At 57.7% G+C, this 27,754-nt stretch overlaps 2 protein-coding genes across 3 annotated transcripts; one reads left to right on the top strand and one right to left on the bottom strand.

Moving 5' to 3' along the window:
* Positions 1-55: 55 nt before the first annotated feature.
* Positions 56-27,624, bottom strand: RNF123 (ring finger protein 123). Of its 2 annotated transcripts, none has more exons than XM_069475706.1 (39): positions 27,563-27,624; positions 25,514-25,631; positions 25,178-25,262; positions 22,380-22,459; positions 22,145-22,239; positions 21,708-21,762; positions 21,509-21,594; positions 21,129-21,215; positions 20,835-20,902; positions 20,558-20,683; positions 20,086-20,200; positions 19,899-20,003; positions 19,335-19,460; positions 19,127-19,219; positions 18,978-19,051; positions 18,125-18,242; positions 17,824-17,923; positions 17,594-17,655; positions 17,337-17,408; positions 17,030-17,150; positions 16,155-16,256; positions 14,778-14,884; positions 14,352-14,550; positions 13,840-13,985; positions 13,472-13,555; positions 12,657-12,764; positions 8,381-8,558; positions 7,529-7,603; positions 7,314-7,401; positions 7,138-7,225; positions 6,965-7,049; positions 5,442-5,581; positions 5,138-5,326; positions 4,974-5,049; positions 4,666-4,750; positions 915-1,057; positions 699-793; positions 485-570; positions 56-407 (listed from the first exon to the last, which is right to left on the bottom strand). In XM_069475706.1, the coding sequence occupies exons 2-39, from the start codon at positions 25,593-25,595 to the stop codon at positions 287-289; spliced, it is 3,945 nt and encodes a 1,314-aa protein (XP_069331807.1). In that variant the 5' UTR covers positions 25,596-25,631; positions 27,563-27,624; the 3' UTR covers positions 56-286. The 2 variants fall into 2 exon arrangements, with proteins under 2 accessions (XP_069331807.1, XP_069331808.1); XM_069475707.1 differs by lacking the exon at positions 27,563-27,624 and adding an exon at positions 27,140-27,195.
* On the top strand, positions 1,051-4,653 carry AMIGO3 (adhesion molecule with Ig like domain 3). The gene has a single exon (XM_069475712.1). The coding sequence runs from the start codon at positions 1,800-1,802 to the stop codon at positions 3,324-3,326; it is 1,527 nt and encodes a 508-aa protein (XP_069331813.1). The 5' UTR covers positions 1,051-1,799; the 3' UTR covers positions 3,327-4,653.
* Positions 27,625-27,754: the final 130 nt, after the last annotated feature.

Raw genomic sequence — 27,754 nt, 5'->3', positions numbered from 1 at the left:
CCTGCTGGGCACACCCCAAAAACCCTACTCCCTCAAGAAGGGCCAGGGCCAGGGCTGTATGGAATAATAATTTAATGCTCACTGCGGCCCTGACTGAAAGTCAAGATCAGGCACAATTAGGGCCTTGGCTGGGCTCCCACCAATGAGGCTACAGGCAGGCAACAAGGAAGGTGGATGTGGCGGGGGTGGGTGCTATGGGGAACAGGGCAAAGGGAGCTCATAAATAGGGCCCAGCCTGGGTCTGGGTTCAAAGGTGGAGGTTCCAAGGTGGTGCAGGCTATGAGAACTAGGCAGCCGAGGAGGTGGTACTTGTACTGGCTGCTTTTTCCCAGTCCTCTACAGACACGATGGTGGTTTTGCAGAAGAAGCAATCCTTGTTGTTCATCAGGTGCTGGTTGATGCAGGCTCTACAACAGGGGAGGGGTGAGGGCTGCCCTGTGTGTTCCTACTGCTCTTTCCCCACCAAGACATGGGGCCTACTTACTTGCAGGACTTGTGGCCACAGGGCTGGAACACAGCAGAGATGGGGTGGGCATAGCAGATCGGGCAGAGGTCCTCCTCACTGGTGGGCTGCAGGAGGACAGCAGAGGGTGAGCTGGAGTTGGATGCCCAGATACATGGACACACACTGTGTGCATATAGGAGTGCACACATGTTCAAGTGGCATGGACCTGCATGTATACTGTGGTCCCACTCACCAGGGAGGCAGCTGCTGCCTGGGCAGATGCTGAGGTCAGGTGTGCCAGCATCTGTTCCACCTGGGCCAACTCCTGAGCACTGATATAATCTGTATCTGGGGAGTGGTAGGGAGTGTCAGGCCAAATGTGGCCCAAGAACCCGGTGCCTCTTGAATATTCCCAGCCTGGGAATTTGCTGTTCTTGAGGCACCTGACTGCCCTCCCCACCCCACTCACAGCTCTGCAGGGAGAAGTGCTTCCGGTCAGGGGCTGGCAGGGCAGTGCCAGGTGCTGGGGGCTCTGGCTGCCCCAGGAGATAGCATATAGAGCGGAGCTGGAAGCAGGGATCTGCCAGGAGCACTGATGTGGCTCTCTCTGTCCTAGATAGGGGAGAGTGCAAGGGTAGTCAGAGGCCTGGGGCCTGTCTGAAAGTAATCTCTACCAGGGTGAAGGAGTGCCATGACAGGTGCATTATCATCCCCCTTCATCCTTCACATCTCTAGACCCCCAACAAGTCCTGGATCCCTGTAAGGTCCCACACAGCCCAGGTACCAGTTTAAGAGGGCTCAGGTAAGCCACCGAAAGATAGTGGTAGTCCACCTGCCTCATGATATATTAATCTTTCATAATCACTTCAAATAAACACCAAAAACATTAACAGCAGTTTAGAGACATTCTTCCCACACTTCCCCTTTTACTCTTCCAAGACAGTCGAGAGCTACAGGAAGCTCTGGCCAAGGGCAGGCTGGGACATTGGGGTCAGACTCCCTCCCCTCTGGCGGCCGCGGGAGGTTGCTTAGCGCTAGGGGACGCAACCGCCCCGCCCCCTGAAACGGGAACCAATAGGAGCCCCGGGTCCCGCCCCCTGGGCCATCCCTTCCCGGCTAGTATTTAGAAGCTGATCAGCAACGCGCCGGGAGAGAGCTAGGGAAGCAGGAGGGCGCCTCACAACCTGGGGATGAGGGAGCAGGAGCAGCCGGCCGTGCGAGGCAGAAACCGCATCGTGCCTCCTTGGCCATGAGCCACCCGGCACCGCACACGTCGAACCAGAGCAGAAGTGGGTGAGTCCTGGAGCTGCGACCTGCACAGGGCTGCCCTGTCCCATCCCTGGTGGTCGCCACCATGGCCTGGTTGGTGCTGCTGGGCACACTGCTGTGCATGCCGCGGGCTGGGTTAGGCACCTGGGACTCAGAGGGCTTCCCGCCCGCTGCGCCCCACAGCTGCCCCCACAAATGCGTCTGCGCTGCCGACCTGGTGAGCTGCGCAGGCCTTGGGTTGCAGGACGTGCCTGCCGTGTTACCTGCCGCTGCTGCAGACCTCGACCTGAGCCACAACGCGCTCCAGCGCCTGCGCCCCGGCTGGTTGACGCCCCTCTCCCGGCTGCGCGACCTACGCCTAGGCCACAACGAGCTCGATGTACTGGGTCGCGGCGTCTTCACCAATGCCAGCGGCCTGAGGCTGCTCGATCTATCATCTAATGCCTTGCGAGCGCTTGGCCGCCACGACCTCGACGGGCTGGGGGCGCTGGAGAGGCTGTTTCTTTTCAACAATCGCCTGGCGCACTTGGACGAGCATGCCTTCCACGGCCTGAGCGCGCTCAGCCATCTCTACCTGGGCTGCAACGAACTCGTGTCCTTCTCTTTCGACCACCTGCACGGTCTGGGTGCCACCCACCTGCGTACTCTGGACCTCTCCTCCAACCGGCTGGGACGCATCTCCGTACCAGAGCTGGCCGCACTGCCAGCCTTCCTCAAGAATGGCCTCTACTTGCACAACAACCCGTTGCCCTGCGACTGCCGCCTTTACCACCTGCTGCAGCGCTGGCACCAGCGGGGCTTAAGCGCCCTGCGCGACTTCGCGCGCGAGTACACGTGCCTGGCCTTCAATGTACCCATGTCCCGCGTGCGCTTCTTCGAGCACAGCCGTGTCTTCGAGAACTGCTCTGCTGCCCCAGCTCTTGGCCTAGAGCGGCCAGAAGAGCAGCTGCACGCGCAGGCGGGTCGGTCCCTGAGGCTATACTGCAACACCAGCGCCCCGGCAGTGCGCATCGCCTGGGTTTCACCGGAGAATGAGCTGCTCGTGGCGCCAGGATCCCGCGACGGTAGCATCGCGGTGCTGGCAGACGGCAGTTTGGCCATAGGCAACGTGCAGCAGCGGCATGCGGGTGTCTTCGTGTGCCTGGCCACCGGGCCCCGCCTGCACCACAACCAGACACACGAGTACAACGTGAGCGTGCACCTCTCGCGCCCCGAGCCAGAGGCCTTCAATACGGGCTTCACCACGCTTCTGGGCTGCGCGGTGGGCCTGGTGCTAGTGCTGCTCTACCTGTTCGCACCGCCCTGCCGGGGCTGCTGCCGCTGCTGCCGCCGTGCCTGCCGCTGCCGCCGCTGGCCCCGAACACCCAGCCCGCTCCAGGAGCTGAGCGCGCAGTCCTCTGTACTCAGCGCCACACCGCCAGAGGCACCCAGCCGCAAGGCCAGTGTCCACAAGCACGTGGTCTTTCTGGAGCCAGGCAGGAGGGGCCTCAATGGCCGCGTGCAGCTGGCGGTAGCAGAGGACTTCGATCTCTGCAACCCCGTGGGCCTGCGGCTCAAGGCTGGCTCCGAGTCTGCTAGCTCCACAGGCTCCGAGGGTCTCATGATGACCTAGGCTGCCCAGGGGCCCCACTCAGGCCCCCACCTTCCTGCTGCTTGCCCTGCTCCCTGCTGCGGCCCAGAGAACTGCCACATGCTGGAGGGAAGCAATGTGTCTCGTCCCCTGGCCTCCTGTATGGGCCTTACTTGAACCACAATGGCCCTACTTACTGGTAGGGGGCCTGCGGTCCCCAACTTGCCTCCTGCTCTGCCCCAACAAAGGCCCCAGGCCCTTCTAGGGCCTGCTAGTGCTGGCTTTCCCTGGGACCACCCAGTGCCCAAATGCCCCATGAGGATTGGGGATGGAGGCAGCATCATGAGTGGTATAGAAGAGTTAACGCGTAACCACCTAACCCTTCCCAAGGTGCTGGGGAGGGAGTGGGCCCACAGGCAAAAAGGAGGAGGGCTCTGTAGGAAGCTCTAGCCCCCAACTCCAGGACAGAAGGAAGAAACAAGGCCTCCCTCTGGTGAAACAGGACTCTCCCATGCACCAACATCCAATCTACTGAAAGCTTCACAACTTCATGCAGAGTCTGGGAGGCAGGTATATGGCACGCAAGGCTGCTTGAGAGACCCCTGGGGGGCCTGGCCTCAGCCCCAGCCAGAGTGGCCCCACTGTCTCTGGCCAGGGGCATCCAGCTGTCACTCGGAAGGCAGAGCCCATTCCATGGGCTTACGGACAGCAGTGAAGGGCATCGTGGCTAGCGCCCCCCACTTTTCAACAGTAAAAAGCCTGGTGAACATGGCCAAGCTGGGAAGGCTGAGCCGGAACTCCATGTCCCTTGAGGGCAGGAGCCTCTTAAGGGCTGGCACTGGTCTCAGCCTAATGGCTGAGGCGGTGCCCTGGCTTTATATGCATCTCACCACTCCCAATGCAGGGAGGCAGGGAAGAGAGGTCTGGGAACCCCTCATGGGTGGGGGCTAAGCCGGGGGCCCCATGGGTGTCCTGGGCTCAGCTGTTACAGAGTTTCTTAATAAAGGCGGTACATGCTCGCTGCTGGAGCCTGCACAAAGGTAGCATTGTGTGTGCTCAGCTCTTGATCCAGCAGGGTTGCCCTGGCCATTGCAGGACGGCACACCCTCCAGAGTCCTGGCCGCCATGTCCCACCTAAGGCGTGGCCACAGCCCAGTGGCTGTGAGCCTGGACACCCTGCCCTGCTTGGGTCCCTGATTCTCCTATTCAGAGCAGCTGCTGCCGACACAATTTAGGCAGCTCACACCTCAGCACCCTCTCTGCCTCAAAACTTGATACTGAAGTCCATTTTGGGATGAGGAAACTGAGGTACAGAGAGACCCAGCCCCTCTTCATCAGACACACCCAGCTCCCATGGAGAACCACAGTCCCCAACACTCACTCGGAGGCTGAGCCATGCACCAGGAGCTGCACCAGGATGCCTGTCACTGCCACCAGAATGGGGTAATGGTCCACGCTCTCTAGGCCTAAGGGGAGGGGGAAGAAGGAGATGAACCCCCGCTGCAGGGCCTCCAGTCCTGGCTGATGCCATCTACCCTTCCCACTGTCCTCCCCACAGGAGGGTAAGCTGAGCCTGGAGGGTGTTGCGCCTGGCCGTCCTGGGACAGAACGGAGGATCAGGCATCACCACTCTTGGCAGAGGAACCAAGGCCTGTGGTGTGTTGGGGTGCAGGGCATCTAGGTCCTCACCAGGCAGCCGTAGGGTGACCACACGGTCAAACAGGTTCCTCTCAGCTGTCACCCGATTCAGCACCTGGTTCAGCAGCTATGAGGGCAAGAGCCCGTTGGTGGATGGGCAGGGTCACCACTGGGGTGTCCCCAGGGCCCCACCCTTCTTGCCCAGATGGACACACCTGTGCAAGGCGCCGCAGCAGCATCTCAGAGTTAGGTCGAGCCCAGTCAAGGAAGATCTCAGGCACCAGTGTGATGGTCATCTCCAAGACACGCAGCAGGCTAACCGAGAGGTCAAAGCAGGTGGCACATACCTTGAGCTGCCGGCTGTCCACAAAGTTTCGCTCCAGCCGTTCAGCAGCCTGCTGAATCTGTGCCACCAACATGTAGGCAAGCAGCAGTGAGTGGCCTGGCTACACCTGGGCCCCTCCTTGTCCCTTGCACCACCCTGACCCATAAGGCCCCACCACACCCACCACAGCCCACCTCCTGGATCATGCCGATGAACTCAGAGAAGGCCCAGTTGAGCTGGTTGAGGACGCTGTTGAGGAAGCTGGGCGCCACGTCAGGACCCTCCCGCAGCAGGTCTGCCATGTGCTGCTGCAGCAGGGTGGAGGGGCAGGGCTCTGCAGGAGCATGGGGAGGTGGCATCATCAGGGACTTCACCACACTGGCCACTGCCTGTTTGCCTCTGTCCTTACCCATTGGGCCATTGGTGTAAGAACAGGAAGATGGCTCCCTGGGAATGCTTAGGTCATGAGGTGGGGGACAGGGTGCAACTGCCTGGAGGTTAAGGCTAAATCTGTCCCCTCCTGCTGGGCAAGCCATAGGCTGCAGTTTCCAGTCCCTACACCACCCCACTACCTCTGCCTTAGAGCAGCCACACAGCCCAAGCCTGACCCTCAGCAAGTTCTGAGTCACGAGCCCTTCAGATAGGGTCAGACCGAGATGGGGCAACATAGACTCTTCCCTATTGGTATCAAGGCCACCTTCTTCAGAGCCTACTCTGAGCACTGCTGCAAGCCCTGCTGTCCTCCACCGTCCTCTGCTGCCCTTGGCCTGGCCTTGGCATATGGCCCAGGTGGTGGGCGCCAAGTCTGGGCTGGCAGGCAGCAGTAACCAGAGCCCTCAGCTGCAGCTGGCCTGGCTGCCTCCCCACCCCTCTCAATGCCAATCAATAGTTCCCGCAACAGCAGGACACATATCTGGCCCCGTTGCCAGCTCTCCACTTGCAGCTCAGTTCTGCCCTAGAGGCAACTGGCAAGGACTTGCTGTGTGACTATGTACAAGGCACTTGGCCTCTCTGGGGACATCCCTCAGACTAAAACACTGCCCACAAAGGCAGAAACACACTACATGAGCCAAGAAGAGCCACCATACAGGGTGAGTACAGTGTGTGACAGACACTTTGCAAGCTAGACAGCCCAAGCAAGACCTTAGGCCAGCCTAGCTGAAGGTCCTCAGGCTCACGAGACTTTGCTGGACCCTGGGAAGAAAGCACAGCTTCTGCTCCTGACAAAATGTCCCTTACTCCAGGAAGCCCATGAGTACTCTCTGGGGCCCTGGCCAACCTCCAGTCTGTGTTGTTACTGCTTGACTCAGGTGTCTGACGCCCTAGGTCTGGCACCAGTAGAGATCAAAGAAAGAGCGGAAGGACACAATGCTGGGAGATCAGAGAGCTGGCTTAGAGGGCAAGGGACAGAGTGTTCAGTTTGCATGAGCTGCCAGGAGGCTGGGAAGATGTTGTCTCTTTCCACTGTGACCCAGGCAGGGTGTAGAGGCCCAAAGGGCACACGTGGAACTGTGGGGCAACTGAGAGTAATCCCAGAGTGTCTTTGGCTGGGAGGAAGTGGGGAAAATGGAAACCCCAGGGGACAGACAGGGAGCCTGGAGGGGCCGGAAGAAGCGGGAGAGGTTGACGGAATCCAAGAGTAAGTAGTGGGTGAGGGCCACCGGCCCAGCCCGCCCTGCCCAGGATGCTGCCAGGACTGCCCGACCTAGATACTCACTCTGGAGGCTGGGCAAATTGGCGTCCTCAGGTTTGGTTTTCAGTAGATGTGGCAGCCGTGTATAGCGGTACCCGAACCCACAGCCCTAGGGGTGGTGTCAGTGGGGGGTCAGAGAGGCAGGGCAACTTCTTCCTCCAGCCAGCCTTGGTCACCTCCCCTCAGGTCAGGCTTACCCTCCAGAGCCTCACTAGGATCCAGTTGGTCTGGGCCCAGGGCCGCTGCTCATAGGGTGCCAGGAGGTTCCGTACCATGGCGATACGCCTGTGAGGACAAGGGGTGGCAGGCATAGGGTGAGGCTGGGCATAGTGCTTGGCAGGATAGGGTGTGTGGTCCCCCAGCCCCCACTTACTGCTCCTCCGGGATTCGCTCCACGGCCCGCAGAGAGTGTGGGTAGCACACGTAGCTGGCCAGGGCCTGCATCAGCGAGTCTCGGATGTCTGCATGGACAGGGCACACCTCAGCCCTGGCCCCATGCTTCATACCCACCTGGCTGCATTTTGCATAGCAGTCCGCAAGAGGTGCCATCCCATCCCCATCCCCCTGGCCCTCCGTAGGGCACCTCACCAGTGCCCACAATGCGTGTGTCGGCGAAGTGTTTGGCAAGGATGGCGGCCAGGCGGGTCAGGGTCTCTTCATAGCCTGCAAAGGTGGGTAGTGAGAACTGTTGGCGGGAGTGGGGGCTCCAGAGGCAGGCACGTCCCTTGGCACGGTGGGTGGGTTTGGGTAGCAGGCTCCAGAGCTGGCTCCAAGGGCTAGTCTGGACCCAGGCTGGCATCTGGGGACATCAGTTAAAGTATTCCCTAGCAGTTGTGGAGGGACTAAGGCACAGGCTCACCTGCCAAGAGCCTTAATCTGGGCTCAAACCTACCTCAGCACACACTTGATGACTCAGCAGGCAAAGCCCCCAGGCACCCACAACTCTGTCTTTGGAGACAAAGCCTGCACTGAGGTCTGGGGCAGGAGCCGGCCAGGGCCTGGAATCAGTGGTCTCTGAGAAGCCCAGGCTCCTATGTGGCCCCCAGCAGGGCTCCTCCCCTGCTATGATTTCCAAAGACAAACAAACCATTCTGCCCCTGACCAATTGTCACACTCCGTGACCAGGGCCAGGGCAGCAGGGTAAGGGGCCAACTGGCTGCTGGAGCAGCACTAGGAGGAAGTAAAGGCCAAGGGGTCCCCACCCCGTGCTCTATCTTGTCTGTTTCCCTCCCAGCAACAGGGAGGAGCTGTTGGTTCTGTGGAGGAGCCAAGGCAGGGTGCAAATGCTTCTTTGCTGCAGGGCGAGCCAAAGTGGCACTGGCCTCCCCGGCCCCACATGGAGGCGTGCTGCTGGGTAAAGGTTCGGGGGGCTTAGACCAGGGCTCCTCAGGATCATGCTGAAGGTCCCCTTTTCTGCCCCAGCCTGAATGGCCCCATCACCTGGGAGCTCCTCCATGCTATGCACAGGGCCGAAGTAATTCTTCAGGGCACTGTAGCTATTGATGGCCACACTCAGGTAGAACTCAGGCATAAAAGCAAAGAGAGAACCCGTGCGATCACTGTGCTCGATGGTCCGCAGGCAGACACGCAGCAGCCAGTAGATATCAAGCATCTTCTCCTGCAGGAGACACACAGGGTGCTGAGCTGTTCCCCGGAAGGGTCACAGGGGGCATGGCCTGATGTGGGGATTGGGAAAAGCTTCCCCAGGACTGTGACATCAGAACTGAGACCTGGATTGCAAGAAGTGTGAGCAGCACCTCAAGCAGGGGCAACCAAGTCCTTGGCAGGCCAGAGGGGCACACCCAGCCTGGAGAGGGCCGTACTGTGACCCAGACCAGACTCTGGTTTGTGTGTTTTAAGAGGTACAACAAGACTTTCAGCAAGGGGATGATGTGACCAGAACTCTGTGCTGGAACCCTGCCTAATGCAGAAGGGGCTGTAGGGTAAGTGCGGACAGGACAGTGAGGAAGCCCCAGTCTCGTCTGGGCCGAAGAGGGCAGACAAAGGACTGCAGGACCAGGACTAGGGATGCACTCATGGGCTGTGAGGACAAGGGAAAGGTTGCACTAAGAATGGGGCCAAGTTTGTGGGGGTGGTGGAGCCTCTGTGGAGGTCAGAAGTGCTAGAGGAGGAGCAGGCCTCAGGCAGGGCAGGGACATGGACAACCGGAACACGCGGCACCTAGGGCTAGTGCCCCAGAGAGGTGGTGGGGGAGGCAGGTAGAAATTTGATCTGGAGCTCAAAGAAGAAGGTGGTGGGAAGGCAGGGGGCAGTGTGACTATTAGTGGAACAGAGGCCACAGGAAATGGACAAAACCTGCCAAGAGCCCTATTCCCCAATGTGGTTCCCAGAGATTCCATGTCAGGATCACACGAAGGCTCGGGCCCTAGCCCACACCCACAGCATCCATATCTCTGGGCTTTAAACCAGCTCTCTGATGTGCTCTAAAACCTGAGGACTCAAGATGTAAGCAAGAGGTTGGCGGGGGGTGGGGGGGATTGGGTGCACTGGGTGGGCAGTGGAGATCCTGCTGCTACAGAAGGCCAGGGGAGGCTGAGTCTAAGGAGGGGATGACAATAGTTTCACCGGAGCCAAGAGGCCAGTGCAGTGGAGACGGGGATGTGCCAGCAAGGTTAGGGGTAGGCAGGTAGACGGGGACCGTGGCAGAACTATTTCAGAGATGTGGAAGAGCCTGTGCTGGGCTGAGAGGAAGGGGAAGATGAGGGAGCCAAGATGCAGAGAAGGAGAAGTGGTAGCTATATGCAGATGTGGAGTCAAGGAAAAGCCTCATGGGCTCTTTCCTTTAATTATGGAAGAGATTGGATGAGAAAGAGACAGGTGAGTGAGTGCTGAAGACGCAGAAGAAAGAAGGAAGTTCAACATAATAAAGGCCATAAATGGAAAGCCTACATCTAACATCACACTCAGTAGTGAAAGACTGAAATCTTTCCCTAAGGCGAAGAACAAGATAAGTTAGCCCACTTTTGCCACTTCAACTCAACATAGTGCTGGAAATCCCAGCCAGAGCAAGTAGACAAGAAAAAAGAAATAAAAGGCATCTCAACTGGAAAGGAAGAAGTAAAATTGTATCTGTTTGCAGACATGACCTTACGTGTAGAAAACCCTAAAGATTCCACACATACCCAGCCTGAGCAAGAGCGAGACCCCATCTCTAATAAAAATAGAAAGAAATTATATGGAAAACTAAAAATATATATAGAAAAAATTAGCTGGGCATGGTGGCGCATGCCTGTAGTCCCAGCTACTCGGGAGGCTGAGGCAGGAGGATTGCTTGAGCCCAGGAGTTTGAGGTTGCTGTGAGCGAGGCTGATGCCACGGCACTCTAGCCTGGGCAACAGAGTGAGAGTCTGTCTCAAAAAAAAAAAAAAAAAAAGATTCCACACATACCAAAAAAAACTCAGCTAGAACTATAAACAAATTCATCAAAGTTGCAGCATACAAAATCAACACACAAAAATGATAGGAAATCAAGAAAACAATTTCATTTACAATAGCATCAAAAAGAAAAAAATATTTAGGAATAAACTTAACGAAGGAGGCAAAAGACTTGAAGCTACACTGAAAACTACAAAATATTGCTGAAAGAAATTAAAGATCTAAATGAATGGAAAGACACCCTGTGTTCATGGGCTGTTAGCTTAATATTGTTAAGATGTCAGTGCTGCTCAAAGGAATCTACAGATTCAATGCAATCCCTATCAAAATCTCTGCATTGTTTCTTTTGCAGAAATAGAAATTCATATGGAATCTCAAAGGACCTTGAATAGCCAAAACAATCTTGAAAAATCACAAAGTTGGAGGTCTCACACTTCCTGATTTCAAAACTTAGAGCAAAGCTGCGGTAATTGAAACAATGGTACTGGCATAAAGATAGACACACAGACGAACGGAGTAGACTAGAGAGCCCAGAAATAAACCCTTACATATATGATCACATGATTTAACAGGATGCGAAGACCTTCAATGGGGAAAGGCCAGCCTTTTCGACAAATGGCACTAGGAAAACTGAATATCCACATACAAAAGATGAAGTTGACCCTGACTTACACCACATACAAGAATTAATCAAAATGGATCAAAGACCTAAACTTAAGAGCTAAAACTATAAGACTCTCAGAAAAAAAACAGGGGAAAAGCTTCATGACCTTGGATTTGGCAGTGATTTCTTAAATATTTCTTAAAAGCCCAGATAACTATATAAATAAATAAATAAATAAATAAACTGGACTTCTTCAAAAACTTTTCTTCATCAAAGATGACTGACTATCAAGAGAATGAAAAGACAACCAATGGAATGGGAGAAAATATTTCCAAATCATATATCTGATAAGGGATTAATCCCCAGAATGTAGCCCAGGAGTGGTGGCTCACGCCTGTAATCCTAGCACTTTGGGAGGCCCTAGTGTCAGGATTGCTTGAGGTCAGGAGTTCAAGACCAGACTGGGCAAGAGCGAGACCCCGTCTCTACAAAAATAAAAAAATTAGCTGAGTGTGGTGGTGCATGCCTGTAGTCCCAACTACTTGGGAGGCTGAGGTAGGAGGATCACTTCAGCCCAGGAGTTTGAGGTTGCATTTGCAATGAGCTATGATGATGCCACTGCACCCTGGCCCAGGTGACAGAGCAAAACCTTGCCTGAAGTATAGTATATGTATGTCCTGCAAGACTTACCTAGAGCAATCAAAATCAGAGAGACAGAAAGCAGAATGGTGGCTGCCAGGGGCCGGGGGCCGAGGGGTCAGGGAGTTATTGTTTAACAGGACAGAGTGTCAGTTTTACAAGATGAAACAAGCTTGGAGATTGGCTGTACAACATGAATATACTTAGCACTTTAAAATGGGTTAAGATGGCAAATTTTATGTCATGTATATTTTGGCAGAATTAAAAAAAAAGAAAGCAGAGAAACGGGAAGGGTCCTGAGAAGACAGTATGGGAGAGGCGGGCAGGACAGCCCAGGGAGGTGGGCAGGCGTGAAATCCTGGTGGGGGATGGAGGGAAGTTCCCCCGACAGGATCATCCTCATCGGGCTTGGGGCAAGGTCATCTGTGGCAGAAAGAGGAAGGAGTGGGTAAAAGGTGGAGGTGGTTTAGGTTTTGGGGAGGAGCCAGCAGGAGAAACACCAATCAGAGACGTGGAGATGAGGATGAGGGCCTTGATGGCCCGGTTATGGGGGAGGGGCACGCCCAGGAAGATGGCAGGCTGAGTGCCCTGGGAGGGCAGAGGCTCGTCTTTCGAGTTCATTACTGTGTGTCCCTAGTGTCCAGGACAGCACCTGGCACACTCCAGGCTTTGGGTACATGTTACTGAATGGAACAGTGAGGAGGGAACAAGCCAGTGGCTTCACAGGTGGCAGGTGAGTCAGACTTGGCAGAGGCAGAAGGTGGGGGCGAGGCTCAGGGAAAGGTGCAGAGCGCTGATGCCTGGTCGGGGGGAGGTCAAGAAACTGAGAGGAGAGAGGAGGGGCGGGGAGGATTTATGAGCTGGAGGCATACCAAGGTCTAGAAATGGCACCTACTCGAGTCCATGGGGCATAGGAGGTACAGAGGACAGGGTACGGGGAGAAGGAGGGGACGGAAGGGACATGTGTGCCAGAGGCTCAAGAGGGCAAGGAGCATCAAGGGTCCTGGCACAAGCCTGCCCGATGCATGGCCGACAGCGAGCTTGGGGCAGGGTCACTGGCTGAGGCACCCGACTAACCTGGGAGTAGACAGTGGCATGGACCCAGGCAAGACGGCGGCTCAGGTGGTCCAGCTTTTCTGAGAAAACTTTCTGGCTCTTCGTCAACTCTGCAAGGATGTCCGTCCTCTGCCACCCAAGGAGAAAGGAGGACAGTCATGACGTAGTCCCATTCAGCCCCCAACTAGTGCCTGCAGCAGGCACGGAGTTGGGCTCCGCTTCTCAAAGCCCTCTTCCACCGCTGACCAGCAGGTGTCCCCGAGCAAGCCTCAGAGCAGGGCCACGGACATCCCCTCAGGATGTGGAACTGAGGCCCACAGCCAGAGCACCCCAAGGACTTGGTGCCAGAATCACAGTCCCAGCAGCTGGCCAGGCCCAGGGCCCAGCGGACAGGTGGGGGTGGGGGGCCTGCCCGGGAAGCCCACCCTGAGTGCTCTTGTCGCCACTCCCCAGGGCAGGACAGCTATGGCAGTTGGCATCCTGGGGTGTGGGGAGCCAGGCCCTGCTTCCCGCTGACTCTGCAAGTGGCCGAGGAAGCACTCAGGGTGGATCCATAATTGATGAGGACCGTGGGTGTGCCGCAGCACTTAGTGGGCTGGGGGGGGTGCACCTTGGCACAGGCTACATGGCGATGGGGCTCAGGTCGTGCCAGGCCCTGTTGCCAGCCCTGCTCTCACTGGTGTGGTATGGTCAGGCTGGGGGTAGGGACAAGGAGAACTGCTGGGGCAGTCCCCTCAACCAGATTTCCCTTGTGGGCTGCCCTGGCGGCCCTGAGTAAGCAGACTGCCCTGTGCACACCCCTCCCTCCCAACCCCTGCCACCTATCCAGGCCTTACCCTCTTGGGGCACCGGCGGATCTTGTCCTCTGTGTCCCTCAGAGCCATAGCATATTCATTGACATCATCGGAGACACCCACCATCTAGAGCATTGGATACCACATGTCCACAGTGAGCCCTGGGCACCTCATCCAGGCTTCCTCAGACCTAACCTGGATTCCAGCCCTGCCAAGCTCCCAACTTTAGGCCCAGGGTGGCCCCCTTCCCACAATAGTCAAGCAGGTCAGACCTAAGCAGCAGTGGCAGAAATCAGTCTTGCTGTGGCACGTGCTCACCTGCACAGTCACACACATGGGGGCGCACACACATGCATCCAAACGCACAGAACACCCTGCAACCCGACGCGTGTGGACCAAGAGTGTGAGACCTTGCCCAGCTGCTGGTGGACACTGAGATTGTACATCATGATGGCGCCATCCAGGACCTCCAGCAGCGAGTTCTCGGTGAGAGGCTGCTCAGGCTCCTCGGGGGGCCGCCCCAGCAGCAGGCCTTCGTGCCACTGGCTGCCCTCAACTAGGGAGTAGGGGGAAGGCAGAGTCAGGGTCAGGGCCATGCTGGGTCTCTCCTAAGCTTGCCAGCCTAGATAGACCTCACAGCGGGAGAGGGAATCCTCTCTCCCCTTCCTGTGCCCAAGGAGGGACCTGTAGGGAGGACATGGGGGTGGGGTGGGGTGGGGGTGTGGGCCAAGGCCCTGCAGTGCTAGGACCTATTTCTGCAGCATCGATTTCCTGCCTTCAGAGTGCACTTCCTGTGCCCTTGGGATGCTGACAGGCTGGGGCTGGGAGGGCGTGGGGGTGTATTTCGGCTTTGTCCAGGGTAGGGGGTTGTACGCAGTAGAAAGGTCCTTCAGTGCCCTGCCTGATCCCACCCAGCACTTACTGTCCTCACGGGTCCTCTGCTCCACACTCAGCGTGCGGACCTTCACTTTCTCCGAGGTGCTCAGAGGCCGCCGGGGGATCATGAGGCTTACGGCTGCTGTGCTGAGGAAGCGGTTGGCTCGGCCCAGGGTGGGAGAACTGAGCCAGCCGGGCCGGGGCAGGGGCAGTGCCCCCCCCACAGCCAGGGCCTGCATGGGGCGCTGCAGGGGAGAGAGGGGGCCAGAGGGTACTCAGCTCCCCAGGACCAGGGCAGGCTCAGGGCTCCTTGACCCGTGGGCTGGGGACTGGGAAGGGAAGGTTCGGGCCTCTGCCTGCAGTAATGAGCCCATTGCCTCTATGGAGGGGAGGTGGCCCTGTGCGATACCCCTGCCCATATGATAAAGGAAAGGCCCAACACGAAGCCCCCCGCCTGTCCCTACTGCGGCACCTGGGCCACAGCTGGGGCTGGCTCCTCATCCTCGTCCAGGTCATCCATGGTGGCCGCCTGGAGCTCTAGTGGGTCGATCACAATGTTGGCTTTGGAAGCAAGGTCATCTGGCAGGAAGGGTAGGAGGGTTCTCAGGCCAGTGGCAGGTGAGGGGCCACGGGTGGAAGTGCCCAGGACGGAGAGAGCACTGGCAGGCTGGGCAGGAGGCCTTGCAGGGCCCCAAGTACCACTGTGCCTGTCCCTCGGCCCCGCACTTACTCCAGCCCAGCCTTCACTCTGCCTCCCAAGGGCCCCTTGTCAGTAGCAGGAGGCCTTCCCCATCACACCCTTCCTGTCAGTCCCTGTCTAAGTTTCCTGGGACCTCACATTCTCCAGGGCATCCCCGACTCTCCGACCGCCCCATAAATAAGACTACCTCGGCCTCTGCTTCCTCACTTTGCACACTCCCCAGGGCAGCCAAGCCTCATCCCAGGCTCATCTCCACAGCTACGCTGACAGCTGACTGTACCACCTCTGCATCTAGCACAAGCTTCGCTCCTGGCTCCATCCCTGGGCACCTCAAACACGAACTTGTCATCTCAGCCTCCTCCTGCAGTCCCTCTCCCTGATGGTGCCCATCCACACAACCTCTGGCAGGAAGCCTGGGGTCATCCTTGACTCCTCCCCCACATCTCTGGCACAGGCCCTCATCCTCTGTTGCCTGGACAACCGGCCTCCCTATCTCTCAGTCCCTGCACTCAGGTCTCCACACTGCAGCAGCCAGGGTGAGCTGCTTACAATGCAGACGCCCCTCACGCCCCCACTTACGGCCTTCCATGGTGCCTCTGGAATGAGTCCACATCTACTTTGTGGCCTGCAAGGCCCTCAGATTCTGCCACCAAGATCCCTTGGCCACAATTCCCACCACTCCCTGCCTCACATTTACACCCCAGCACACCAACTGCTTCCAGCCTCCAGGCCACGCTGGTTTCAGGCATCCCTGCCTTGCTCGCACTGAGCTCCCAGCCCTTTGCACTGGAGCAACTCGTGCTCACCCTTGACGACGACAGCGCAGGGAGCACCTACCTGCACATCCCCGCCCCACCTTGCACATCCCATGGCCCCTGTCAGCCCACCTGCCCCCTATTTCATTACAGCACTCCAGCCTTCCTCTGGGGTGAGTGCTTAGGGGAGGGGATGACTGGGCCCAAGCCCAGGGGCAGCCGCAGATCAGCATCTCCCCACCTGAGCCAGTGGAGGGACTCGAGCGCCCTCTGGTGGGCAAAGAACAGCTCAGCACCCACAGCAGAACAGGCTCAGGAACCTCCGCCCTTCTACCCCTCATCCACCTCCACCCCAGGCTCCAGACCTGCTCACTGCCCTCGGGCCTGCACGCACCTTTGAGGGTCTTCCGCAGGTGTGAGAGGAGGCCCCCCAGGCGCTGCAGGTCGAAGTAGTCCACCTTGCCATTATAGAAGACCTGGGGTGGGATGTAGGCTTCTGCAAGGAGTCAGGAGGCGGGGCCAGCAGTCAGGACTCAGCAAGAAGACCCTCCCCAGAGCCCTCCCCTCTACTCTGGCCTAGCACAGCCAGCTCCCCGCTTCTGGCCTTGGCCGCCCACCCACCCAGACAGTGGGACCACAGCCCAGGCCTTTCCTACCTCCCCCACTCTCTGTCATTTTAGGTCAGTGACAACAACTACACAATTTGGGATGAAGCAGCATTGATGGTGGCCGTCACTCAGGGAAGAAGCAGAGAGGCCCAGCCCCTGCCCTCTGGGTGCTCACCCCTGATGGCAGCGCAGGGAGCACCCGCACACCCCACCCCCACCTCAGCAAGATCCCACGGCCCCTGTCAGCCCACCCACCCCCTCTTTCATTACAGCGCTCCCAGCCTTCCTCTGGGGGGGGAGGTGGCCAATCCAGGGTGGGTAAGGCTCCCACTGACCCTTGGGCACTCTGTCCCACACAAACACAGGGCCCCCTGCACCCACCCAAGGCAGCCCTACAAAGGACTGCACAGACAGCTGCGTGGGCAAGGACTGAGGGAAAGAGCCCATAGTGGGCAGGAGCCAGTGGAGACAGTCAGAGCAAATGTGGACATGGCAGTCCTAGAGCACAGGGCTCCTGCTGCCCCAGTGGGGAAGCTGCCTGTGGGTGAGACACCTGGGCAGGAGGCCAGGGACAGCTCCCCTCGGCCCCTCCCCATCAGTTCAGCACTCCGCACCAACACTAGGGGCTGTCCCCCTGACCTGGGGCCCCAGTGCCACTCACCCTCACTGACGGAAGCACGGGGGTTGGAAGCCTTGTATTCATCCCAGTAGTAGCGCAGGGCAGAGATCAGCCGGTGCAAGAAGCAGACCATGTACTCAGGCGGGCAGAGCATGGGCATGTTCTGTGGGCACAGGGCATAAACATGCCTTGGTGCCAGCCCAGAGCCCAGCCCGTTCCTCATCCAAGGCCCTGCCCCAGGATCCTGGATTGAGCGAGGAGGGAAAGACAGCAGAGGAAGGAGCAGGGATGAGGCAGCCCCTGCAACACAGCCAGGGGTCCACAGTAGGCTGGCCTGGAGGTCACCTACCCCACGACCACTGGCGTTCTCCTGCAGAAACTTGCGGAACTTGGTCAGGAAGATGTACCTTGAAGCTTCACCCTTCAAGGGAAGGAAAAACCAGGCTGTGATGAGCTGAGAATGCCAGCCCAGACCAGACTCACTCAGCCTATCTTACCCGGGCCCCGCCATGCAAACCTGCGCCAGCTCCCACCCTGTGGGTCTTGGGGCCCAATACAGCATCCCTCCCCACCAGGGACCCACACAGCCACCTTGGAGTCACTCACCCCATTGTCATCTTTATTGTCCAACAGGAGCTTCAGGATCTGGACCTGCAGTTCTTCCACCACTGGGGGGGAGGGGAGACACAGCCCTCAGGCTCCCAGGGATGGGAGGAGTAGCAGGTTTGGGTCAGGGCTCCACTACAGGGCTCCCCAAGCCCAATCTAGGCACAGTCATTACAAGAGCCCACATATGCACACACAACCCCCCCTTCGATGTCCAAGACGGGGCTGACCTTCGATGCGCTTCTTGAGCCTTTGGCAGCCCCGTTCGTAGGCTCGCCGCCGTATCCGCTCCTCCGCCGTCTCCTCCTTCACCTCCTTACTCTCTCTGCCCTAGGCAGGCGCAGAGGGATGGAAGACGGCAGGGTTGCCCAGGACGTACCCAGGCCTGCTTCAGACGGAAGACCTCCCGCCCCACCCCCAGAACTCCGGGGACCAGGGCTGCGAAGAGGCCTGCCATGCTGTGCCGGTGGCTCATATACCCCCACCAGCCCTCACTATGACCACTGCCCACCCCACTTGGCGTCCACCCACCTCCCTGCTGGAGCGGTGGGGCCACCAGGTGGTGGGAATGAGCTCCTGCAGGCCAGCCTCCTCCACACGCAGGGGGCTCTTGATGTAAAAGAAGACAACAGACCGGAGCATGTCGAAGCTGGTGGTCGTCAAGGCAGGGCTCTGCTCACCAAAGGGGACCCTGTATACACTCACGAGTTCTCCCTGGGAAGCCCACCCCCAGGTGTGCCCACCACAGCTCGCCCACTGCCAAGGGTGCCACTGCCGCTATGCACCTGCCTCCCCAGAGTATGAACCTGGAGAAAGAGCTACGGCCACCAAGCCTACCAAGTCCAATACCCAGCAGGTGCAGGAGAAAGGTTTGTCACAGGAATAGCGACTGTAGGACAGACTGGAGAGAGGACCTGGTGGCCTCTTCCCAGGCTCCAACTCTGGCCCCTGTGTTTCCCAGCTTTGTTTCTGCTTCCTGAAGGCTGGAAGACCCCAGACTGAGAAGATGGCTATGAGCTCAGGCTTCCCAGCCTGGAGTCCAAAGCTACGCTCTCTCTCTTACTTATGCAGTTCTTAACATTTTGGGGAAGCAGGAACAGCTGCCTCCTTAAAGAAGATCTTGCAGGAATCCCCACTGTAGAACGAGACAAACGTGCAGGGCTTTGGCTGAAGAGGGCAGGCCCCGGTGGCCTTCCCACCCTTCCCTGAGCCAGAGTCTGCCGCCGTTTGGAAAGCCCTGGCCAGGCGGCCGGCCACCCTGAGTCCTTTGCCCTACCTTCCCTGCTCTGTAGACCCCTGGCCAGATGGACACTGCCCTCCCTGGCCTCTGCCGACCCCAGAGGGGACCACATCTCTGGCCTGCCTGGCAGCGAGGGGAGGATACAGGACGTTGCTAAGCAGAAACTTGCGGGACTTCTCGTGCCTCAGGATGGCGATAGTGAGCCGCAGGTAGTGGATCTGTGGAGAGGGAGTGCTCAGCACAGAGCGGGCCGTGAGGCCCAGGGGCTGGGGGGCAGGGGCAGGTGCTCCCACCTGCAGGCCCAGGTCTGGGATGATGGGCGAGAACCGGTACAGCCGCAGCAGAGACATCATCAACTGCTTGAGGCAATCCTGTACCTCGTAGTCCTGGGGGAGAGATGCCAGGGCAGCCATGTTTGGGGCATTTTCCAAGACCCTCCTGCATCTCCCCCACCCCAGTGGAGCCTGACAGCCCGGTGAGGTCTGAGGTAAAGAGCCTCACCTCCATGAAGAGCCACAAGAGGTCCAGGACCTGGTGCACCACGGACTGTGTCTGTGCCGGTGTGCCCTTCTCCACAACGCCCAGCAGGAAGCTCATGAGCACAGCTTCCACCAGGTACACCTTGCACTGCACCAAGGGCAGACGCTGGTGAGGTGGTGGCCTTCTGCTGTGGTCAAGGCACCTCTGCCCTGGCACATGGCCAAGGCCATGCTGAAGGCTCAGGCCTCAGGCATAGTCTTGAGCCCATCAAGCAACCCCAACACACAGATGGGTCCTTCTGGAGTCTGACTAAGGGACAAGAAGGGCCACTGCCCACAACCCTCTAGCACTTTGCACATGCAGTTTCCCCGGCCTGGCTTCAATTTTCTTTCTAGGACATCCCCTAATGCCCTCAGCTAGAAGTGTCCCCTCCTCCCTGGGGTGCTGTCCTTGAGTTCGGAGGGCTCTAGTCACAGGGTGCCCCTGCCAGGGGATGCTACTGGGTCTCGTGCACCTCAGCACTGCTGCCCGTGGCACAGGCACGTGTAGCACAGCCTGCCTCTTCCCCTCCCAGTGTCCCCTCACCAAGAGTGGTGCGAAGCGATGGAAGATGTGGGCCAATGTGAGGAGGACGGTGGGCTGACCCTGCAGTTGCCACTCGGAGCCCTCCTTGTCCAGCAGCCGCCCTTCCTGTCGGGGGGAGGAAGGAGGGCTGTGAGGGGCAGAGGGCTGGGGCAGACCCCCAGCTCGCCCATCCCAGACACCAGCTCACCACAGGGTCCAGCTCCACACTCAGCACTGCCCGGAAGCAGCCCAGCAACCTCTGTGCCCGCACCAGGTCAGCACACGGTGGGTCCTGCAGGGGCCGGTAGCCCGCCACTGGGTAGGTGCCACAAGAGTTAAGCCAGCAACACCTGATCTGTGGTTCAGATGCACCCACTCCCTCCCCGACACCCCTGAGGAGGGGCCTGGGCTCCAGGACAGGGCTGGTTTGCATCACAACTCTCCCACTGATTCCCCATGGGTGAAACTTCTCCTGCCACTCACGTTCTTCACCTGTCCAACACGGACAATAATGGTACCCATCTGATAAGGTTGCTGCAAGGATTGTGGTCCTCGGCACCCTAAGCTGCACCCTACTCACTTCTTGGGCAGCCAGGGCCTGCCATCAGAAGTGGGAGCCCTGCATCCCAGCTTCCCCAAGAACTTCTAAGCATCCCATGGCCATCTTCCCAAAATGATATCGCAGAGGACGGCTCCCAAAGTTGAAGGCCACGGACTCCTTGAAAGAGAGGCTGATGGCTGGGAAGTAGGCCATGCCCAGGCCCCTGGAGAGGTTCTCAAAGGCAGTGCCCAGGGACACGCCATTCCTGGAGGAGAAAGGTGGGTCTGTGAGCCAGTGCTAAGAAGAATGTGGCTGCCCACCCTCAGGCTACCAAACCCATTACAGGGACCAGGAAACTGGAGGCAGTCCCAGGAGGCCCCAGAGGCCAGGCCTACAGACAGAGGTGGGAAACTCACAGGCAGAAGGACAGGGTACCATCATCCAGGTTGATCAGGCAGCTCACAATGTCCCCTGCTGCCCATGCCTGTCACAAGAGGAGGCCTTCGGATGTACAGAAGCATAGCGGCCTGCCCAACCTGCACCCCCAGCTGCGTTTCCAGGACCACCCGGGGGGACTGGCCACAAGTACAGAGGACCTGAGTCCCTGTCCCTTCTCTGGTGCCCTACAGTTCCTCATGGCTGCCCAAGGGCTCCAGATAAGCTGTGGGGCTGGTCTGGGGCAGATGATCCACAGGGAGCTTGGCCCTCACCTTGCCATAATTCGTCGTGGTCACATTCCACTTGCGTACCCGGTTGCCATCGTAGGCATAGGAGTTGTGTGTATCTCCAACCCCCTCCTAGGGAGGAACTGCCTGTGAGGCCCGGGGTGACGTAGGTGGGGGCAGGGCCAGAGCCCATCAACCACCAGCCTTGGACCCACGTGGCTGGAGAGAAGCGGACTGATGCTCTGAGAGAAGGAGTGAGGGGTGTTTTCTGGGTGGGGATGGTACCCTGGGATGGGTTGGGACCCATTCCTTCTCCAGAGGACAGTCCAGGTTAGGGTCCTGAGCAGGTCTGAGGGTCTTTCAGAGCACTGATGAGGCCTGTGGCAGGAGGTCTCTCTGGGGGGGCCCCCCAGCCCCACACATACCTCCTGATTGAAGCGGCAGTTGATGGTGCACCAGCCGATCTGCATGAGCCCCTGGGAGGAGATGAGCACCTCGTAGACCCATTTCCCTGGAAAGAGCTGAGTTAGGCCCAGGAGGTGGACAAAGACTGCCTCTTGCCTCCAGGCCTGGGCCCTCCAACATCCTCCCAGCTCCCTGGGCCACGGTGGAGTATGACCTCACCTTTGTACACACACGTGGTAGAGCGGATAGTGCCAAAGTTGCTGTGTCCAATCACCTGGGTGAAGAAGTGGGGTGGTGGCTTCCTCCCAGGCACACACAGCACCTCCCCAAGGGAGAAAGACCCCATCCGCAACTGAGCTAGCCCTGGCAGGACCTGACTATCATGGCCAATCTGCACCATGCCTAGAGAGGGTGGGAGGGGCAAGGCCTGTGTCTGGAGGGATTCTGGACCAGAGCATGCTGGGAGGGGCTCAGCACTGTGTTGGGAAGGACTTGGGGCTGGGGTCACATCAAGAGTGTTTTTGGGCTATGTCAGGAGGGTTTGAGGACTGAGGATACAATGGTCTAGGGCCACATCATGATGAGTTTACTGCTACCCCCATCACCATGAGAGATAGGAGGAAAAGAGGGTGGGCCCCTATCTTGCCCTCACTCACCCCCAACAGGTCATCATCCACCAGGAGAAGCCCCTCAAAGCCACCTGTGTGGTCCAGGACCACAGTGGATGGGCCAAGCCGTCCTTCAACCTGTCCTGAAAAGGGGAGAAGTGGGGGTGAGGCAGGCAGGGGTCTGGCAGAACGCACAGGGTGCACTGAGCTCACTGGGGAAGCCTCCAGGGCCTCCAGGTGCCAGCTCTGCACCCCTGACCCCACCCCAGAGGCTGCCACATACCCTGGCTTTCCTCATCCTCATTGTCCACCTGTAGCAGCTGGTCCAGATGCTCTGGCAGATTCTGGAAGTTCAGGGGTTTCCTGGGGAAAGTGAGAGGCTGCCAGGGGCCCACAAGTCCTTGAAATCAGCCAGATGACACTAAACCCCTCTCCCATCCTTTCCCCTGAGCTTCAGAGAGCAGCTGCCTAGACTGCAGAAAAACGGTGTTGCCTGTTCCTATACTCTGGCTTACCGGGGGTCAGAAGCCTGGATTATCTATTAAACTAAAAATTATAACCCATTCAATTTGGTGCTTCTCAGGACTGTTAAAATATAATAGCCCTCTTTAAGCCTTAACCCTCATCTGTGAAAAGGGAAAAATAGCTGTATGTCAGAGATGCTGTGAAGATTTCAAGAAAGAACATGTGCATAACCCATAACCTGCCCATTCTCGGAGGTCGCTGTGTTGAGTATGTCTGGGAGAAGCCTGGGAGAAATGCTGGTCCCCACCATGGTCATTACCAAGGCTGCCCAGGCCAGCCCTTGACACTAGGCCTGTGGTTCCTCTGGGGGCAGACTTCCAATCTCTCTGTCACCCAGCCAGGGGAGACTGTTGAATCAGACATGCCCTGACAGTATGAAGGGCTCAGCCCTCTGAGCTGCTGGCTGGCTCTGTCCTGTACCTACTTGTCCATAAAAAGCAAGCAGAGAGCATGGCCTACCTACCTGCCACCTGCCCTAGCCAAAGGGGCTGGGAAAATCTACCTGGGTGGCCCCCTCATTCTCTCAACACACATGCCCAGAGGAGAAAGGGCACTGTCTAATGCTGGCCAGCTTTGTCCTGAGCTTGGCTGCTAAGACTAGCATGGAGTGGGGTGGTGGTAACCAGCAGGACTCAGGCAGAACAGAGGCCTGATGCCCACTGGGATCCAGGCCACAGACTACCAGCACCTGCTCTTCCATGTTTAATCCCAGTTCCTACCCTACTCACTGCCCAGACAGTAGGATCTGGAAGGGGATGTAGATGGGCCAAAGCACCAACTCTGACAAAGTAGCTACGACCCAGGCTCAGGGACCACATGTTCCCCTGCCGTAAGCCACTACTGGCCCTGAGCTGCAGGAGGTAGAGATGAACAAAGGCCCCTCCTACCCCTGTGAGCCCCAGACCAAGGCCAGGCTACGCAGTGGGGTGCCCAGCCAGCAGCATGGAAGGCTAATGCTAACCCCATCTTGGAACACTCCAATGGGTCCAGGGAGAAAGGAGGCTTCCTCAGGCACAGTTCTTGCAGGCCTATGCTTAGGAGAGCTAGTCTTATGCTTGCTCCCAAGAGCAAGTCTTGTGCCTGACTCCAGGGGAAGGCTGCACGTGGTTGTGGGCAGCTGGCCTGACAGGGCCTCTGGTGAGCGTCTGCAGCACTGCCCATTTGGCCAACCCCAGCACTTGCCCGCCCTTTTTGGACTTTCTAGGTCCTAGTCCAGGGCCCTGCATCCTCACAACCACTGACTGACAGCCTCACCACCTGCTCTCCCATCTTGGCGGCCACAGCACCAGCAGCAGTGGGACCATCTCTGGTATCACATGAGGAAGGGATCAGATGGCCCTGGGAACAGGCCAGGACTGGGAATGGGGTCAGGGCAGCAGTGGCCCTCTGCAAGTAGGAACTTTCTGACCACCACAGTCACTTAAAGAAAACAGGCAACGGTGCTGCCCTTTTGGCCTGTCCAAAGAGCAGAGACTGTGAAGGGCAGAGGAGCTGAGGCTGGTGAGGGGCGAGAGACAGGACAACCATGCCTCACTGCAGGGAGAACCTCAATGATCCTTTGGAGAAGTAATCTGGTAATAATCTTAAAGGTGATGGCAGCTCAAACACTCTAGCCACATGACGCTGACCCTGGGCATCTTCACAGCATTGTTTACAAAAGCAAAAGTCCCTCCAAACTAGGGCAGTGCTATGCGCCACAGCAGCACAGCAGACCACCCCCTGCTGACCCTGGCCCTAAAGATGCCCACTAAAATCAATTTGTAATGTGGAAAGATACTCACGGGATAACGTTTAATGATAAAATAGGATCCAAACTTCTATAAGCTTTTGGAAGTGAGGGATATGTTCATTACCTTGACAGTAGTGATGGTTTGACAGGTCATATGTATGTTAAAACTTATCAAATTGTACACTTTAAATACAGGCAGTTTATTACATGTCAATTATAGCTCAATAAAAATTTTTTAAAGAAAAGAACTGAAGATGACAGATTTTTAAAAAGTTTTCTATACAGCATAATCTGAACTACACACATCATGAGATAAAGAAAAGAATCACATTCAAATGGTCACATTAGAATAATGAGGTGAAAGATGTTTTTCCTTCTTCTGTTTCTAAGTTTCTGCTAAAATGTACTTGTAACTTTTGTATGGACTAAACGTAAATGTATTAAACTAACAAGGAAAAGGGCCTGGTGAGATTTGTACTTTACAAGGTCAGGCAGAGGCTATAGGGGGCCAGGGTGGGGCCGAGGTGCAGGCAGGTACATGTGGGGTCAGATGCTGAGTATGGAGCAGGTGCCAGGTGCTGTGCTGGGCACTGAATGTGCACCTGTTCCCTGCTGTCCACAACACTCACAGAGGAACTAGCACTGAAGAGAGGAAGAACTGGAGTCCAGAAGGCAGACTCTGGCCAGAGGTCTCACAGCCAGGATCAGAGTGAGAGCAGAACCCAGGCCAGTCTGCCTAGAGCCCAGGCTCCCCTTCCCTATGACTGCAGCCCTGGGCCGCTGGTCTGGCCCAGCAGAGTGAGGAGAGGCTACCCACCCAGCCATACCTGCTGGTGGCGGCAAGGGATGCGTGGTCAGAAGAGGAAAAGACGCGGTGCAAGTAGTCATTCAGCAGCTTCTCGTGCACAATGCCTGAGGCACAGGTCAGAAGGGGGTAAAGGGTCACATCAGTGCTGCTCCTGGCCCCTGCTGGCCCCTAGTCCTAGGCCAGGCACAGGGGTCAGAAGAACAGCCACGTCGGGTGTTGGAGATGAGCTGGCTCACAGGAATAAGGGGTGCAGCCATGGCCTGAGGCTCACTGCACCTAGGACTTTGCTGCCTTTGTCCCTTCCTTCTCTTTCTCCCAACAAAAGAAGCCTCCTCCCTGCCCTGCCAGCCCTTACCTGTGACCCTGGATTTCTCAGCATCTGAAGTCAGCCTATAGCTCTTGCGGGAGAAAGACATGCCAGTCCCCTTGGACGCCATCCTTCATCTTTCATGGGCAGCCAGTGGTCCTGGAGGCTGAGCCAGATGCAGAGCCTGTCTACTCAAGGCCAACCAAGGGCCCTCATACCTCACTTCATCCTGCAATGGCAGCAAGGCTAGGGAGCAGGTGAGGCCAGGGGCATGCACATTCACAACCCAGGGCAGGGGAAAGCAGGGGCTCCCAGCTTCCTACACAGGGAGGGTAGGTAAGATCTAGGCCCAAGTGACAGGGACTACTTCTTGTTCCTCATTGTGTCCCAGTGCCCAGCACAGGGCCTGGCAGAGAGTGGGTACCAGATATATGTTTGCTAAACCCTAACTAAATGTCTCAGCTCTGGGGAAATCAAACCAAAATGTTTAAAGTGACATGGCCCAGGGGCAGAGCCCTGATATCCGTCTCAGTTGTAAGCCATAGTGGGTCCAGCTCATACACAGAAGCGAGTACCCTACAGCACATTCCCCCAAGTGTAGACCACCACTGGTCTGGCCATCTCCAGCCACAAGTCCCAGTTAGTCTCCCAAGACTGGGGCCTCTTTCTTCAGCCCCAGGTTCCTCCTTTCTCTTGTCCGAGGTCCTGCTAGTTTTTATGTTCCTACACACACACTAGCCTCCCACCCTATCCAAGCACCTGCATTGCCCAGCCCTCATCGCAAACTCCACTGGTCTTCCTACTGCTGCCTATCCCTCACATATCAGCTGCTCCAGAACCCACTCTAAGTGCCAGGTGCTGGCCTCACTGATCTATAGTTGTGCTGTCCAACACGGTAGCCACTATCCACATGAGGTTATTTAAATCTGAATTAATTAAAAAGTTTTAAAAATTAACAGTCCGATTTCTCAGTTGCATTAAGTTCAATGGCCACGTGTGGCTAATAGTACTCTACTGGACAGCACAGATGAAGAACACATCCACCCATCGCAGAAAGTTCATTAGACAGCGCCCGGTTAGAGCTTGGCTCTCCAGCACTGCCTTAGCCGGCACTCCCTTTACTGCAGCCCAGTCTCTTATCTCACCCCAAACAGGCCCTCTACTCCCGCCACAAACCGTCTGCCCCTCAGGAAGGTGGTTCTCCCGCCCTGCCGCCCACCACGGGCCCTCAGTGGGCGTCCATGATCGGTGCCCACCTCACCCCAGAGCAGTTGCAGGTCTATCAAATGTGGCCATTCATTTGATCAGCAAACCTTTCAAACACCCACTCCAGGTGTCAGGTGCTGAGGACCCAGGGAAGAGGCGGACCCTGCCCCTGCCGGGGGGCTCCCTGCCACGGCAATTCTGTCCAGCCCCACCGAGGTATCCGGGCTCGGAACCGAACCGACTCGGTCGTCTCGGAGCCCAAGGACGGCGAGGGCAGCGCATGGCTCCCCCAAGTCGCCTGCGTCTGGCCCCAAGCTCCAGAGCACCTGCCAGGCCGGCTCCCTCTCGCAGTCTCGCACAACAGGCCGCGATCCCCGCGCGGCAGGCGTCTTCGCACTGGACCGGCCGGGATTGCGAGGGAAGCCGCGGGGACCCGCCCTGCTCAGATCCCAGCCGCCCCTCACTCACCCCCAGCCTCGGCCGCCGCGACCCGGCTCACAACATCCGCCCAGCCTCTCGGCTACGGCGTCCGTCCAGGGCCAAATCGAGCGTCCGCTCGCGCGCTGTGCCTCCAGCCGCGCACGCGCACCAGCCTGCACCCAGCCTCTGCCGGCGGATATTCCGCGCGGCTTCCCGCAGAGTTGTTCCCGGCTTCAGCTTCCCTGGGAGGCCCCACGGCTTCCGACCTCTGCCTGCCCTACCTACGGACGCTCTTAGCCCAGCCTCGGCGGAACGCGACGTCCTAACCGGATCTTTAGGCTGTCTGTCTTAACGCCTACCCATAATTGGAGACCCAGCCCAGATGTCCTCTAGGACGTCTGTCTGAAAGGGTCCCTGCTACCTGTCAGTTACCCCCACCCGTATTTAGGTCCAATAGACAGCCTCGCTCACCTTCCCCAAGATGACACTTCTGGCAGGGAGGTGGGCCTCCCTGGGCTCTCCTGCCAGGGCGTGGGCTGACCTGCCTACAGCTGGAGCCGATAAGGCAGCAAAAGAGGGGAGGCAGTGTTGGAGCTGGACCAGGTAATGTCCCCCACTTTAGAGGAAAACTGAGGCTCCAAAAAGTTTAATGTCACCACCCAG

This window comes from Eulemur rufifrons, chromosome 7 (assembly GCF_041146395.1).
Source record: "Eulemur rufifrons isolate Redbay chromosome 7, OSU_ERuf_1, whole genome shotgun sequence".
In the NCBI taxonomy this organism is placed as follows: Eukaryota; Metazoa; Chordata; class Mammalia; order Primates; family Lemuridae; genus Eulemur; species Eulemur rufifrons.
The sequence above is the reverse complement of the archived record's forward strand: the minus strand, read 5'-3'. Positions and strand labels throughout refer to the sequence as shown.

Excerpts from the sequence above, each read along its gene's own strand:
- AMIGO3 (XM_069475712.1), top strand. The coding sequence starts at position 1,800 with ATGGCCTGGTTGGTGCTGCTGGGCACACTGCTGTGCATGCCGCGGGCT.
- RNF123 (XM_069475706.1), bottom strand. The coding sequence starts at position 25,595 with ATGGCGTCCAAGGGGACTGGCATGTCTTTCTCCCGCAAGAGCTATAGG. Across the intron at positions 17,409-17,593 it reads ACAATAAAGATGACAATGGG|GGTGAAGCTTCAAGGTACAT; the intron begins GTGAGTGACTCC and ends CTTCCCTTGAAG. Across the intron at positions 7,226-7,313 it reads GAGCGAATCCCGGAGGAGCA|GCGTATCGCCATGGTACGGA; the intron begins GTAAGTGGGGGC and ends TTGTCCTCACAG.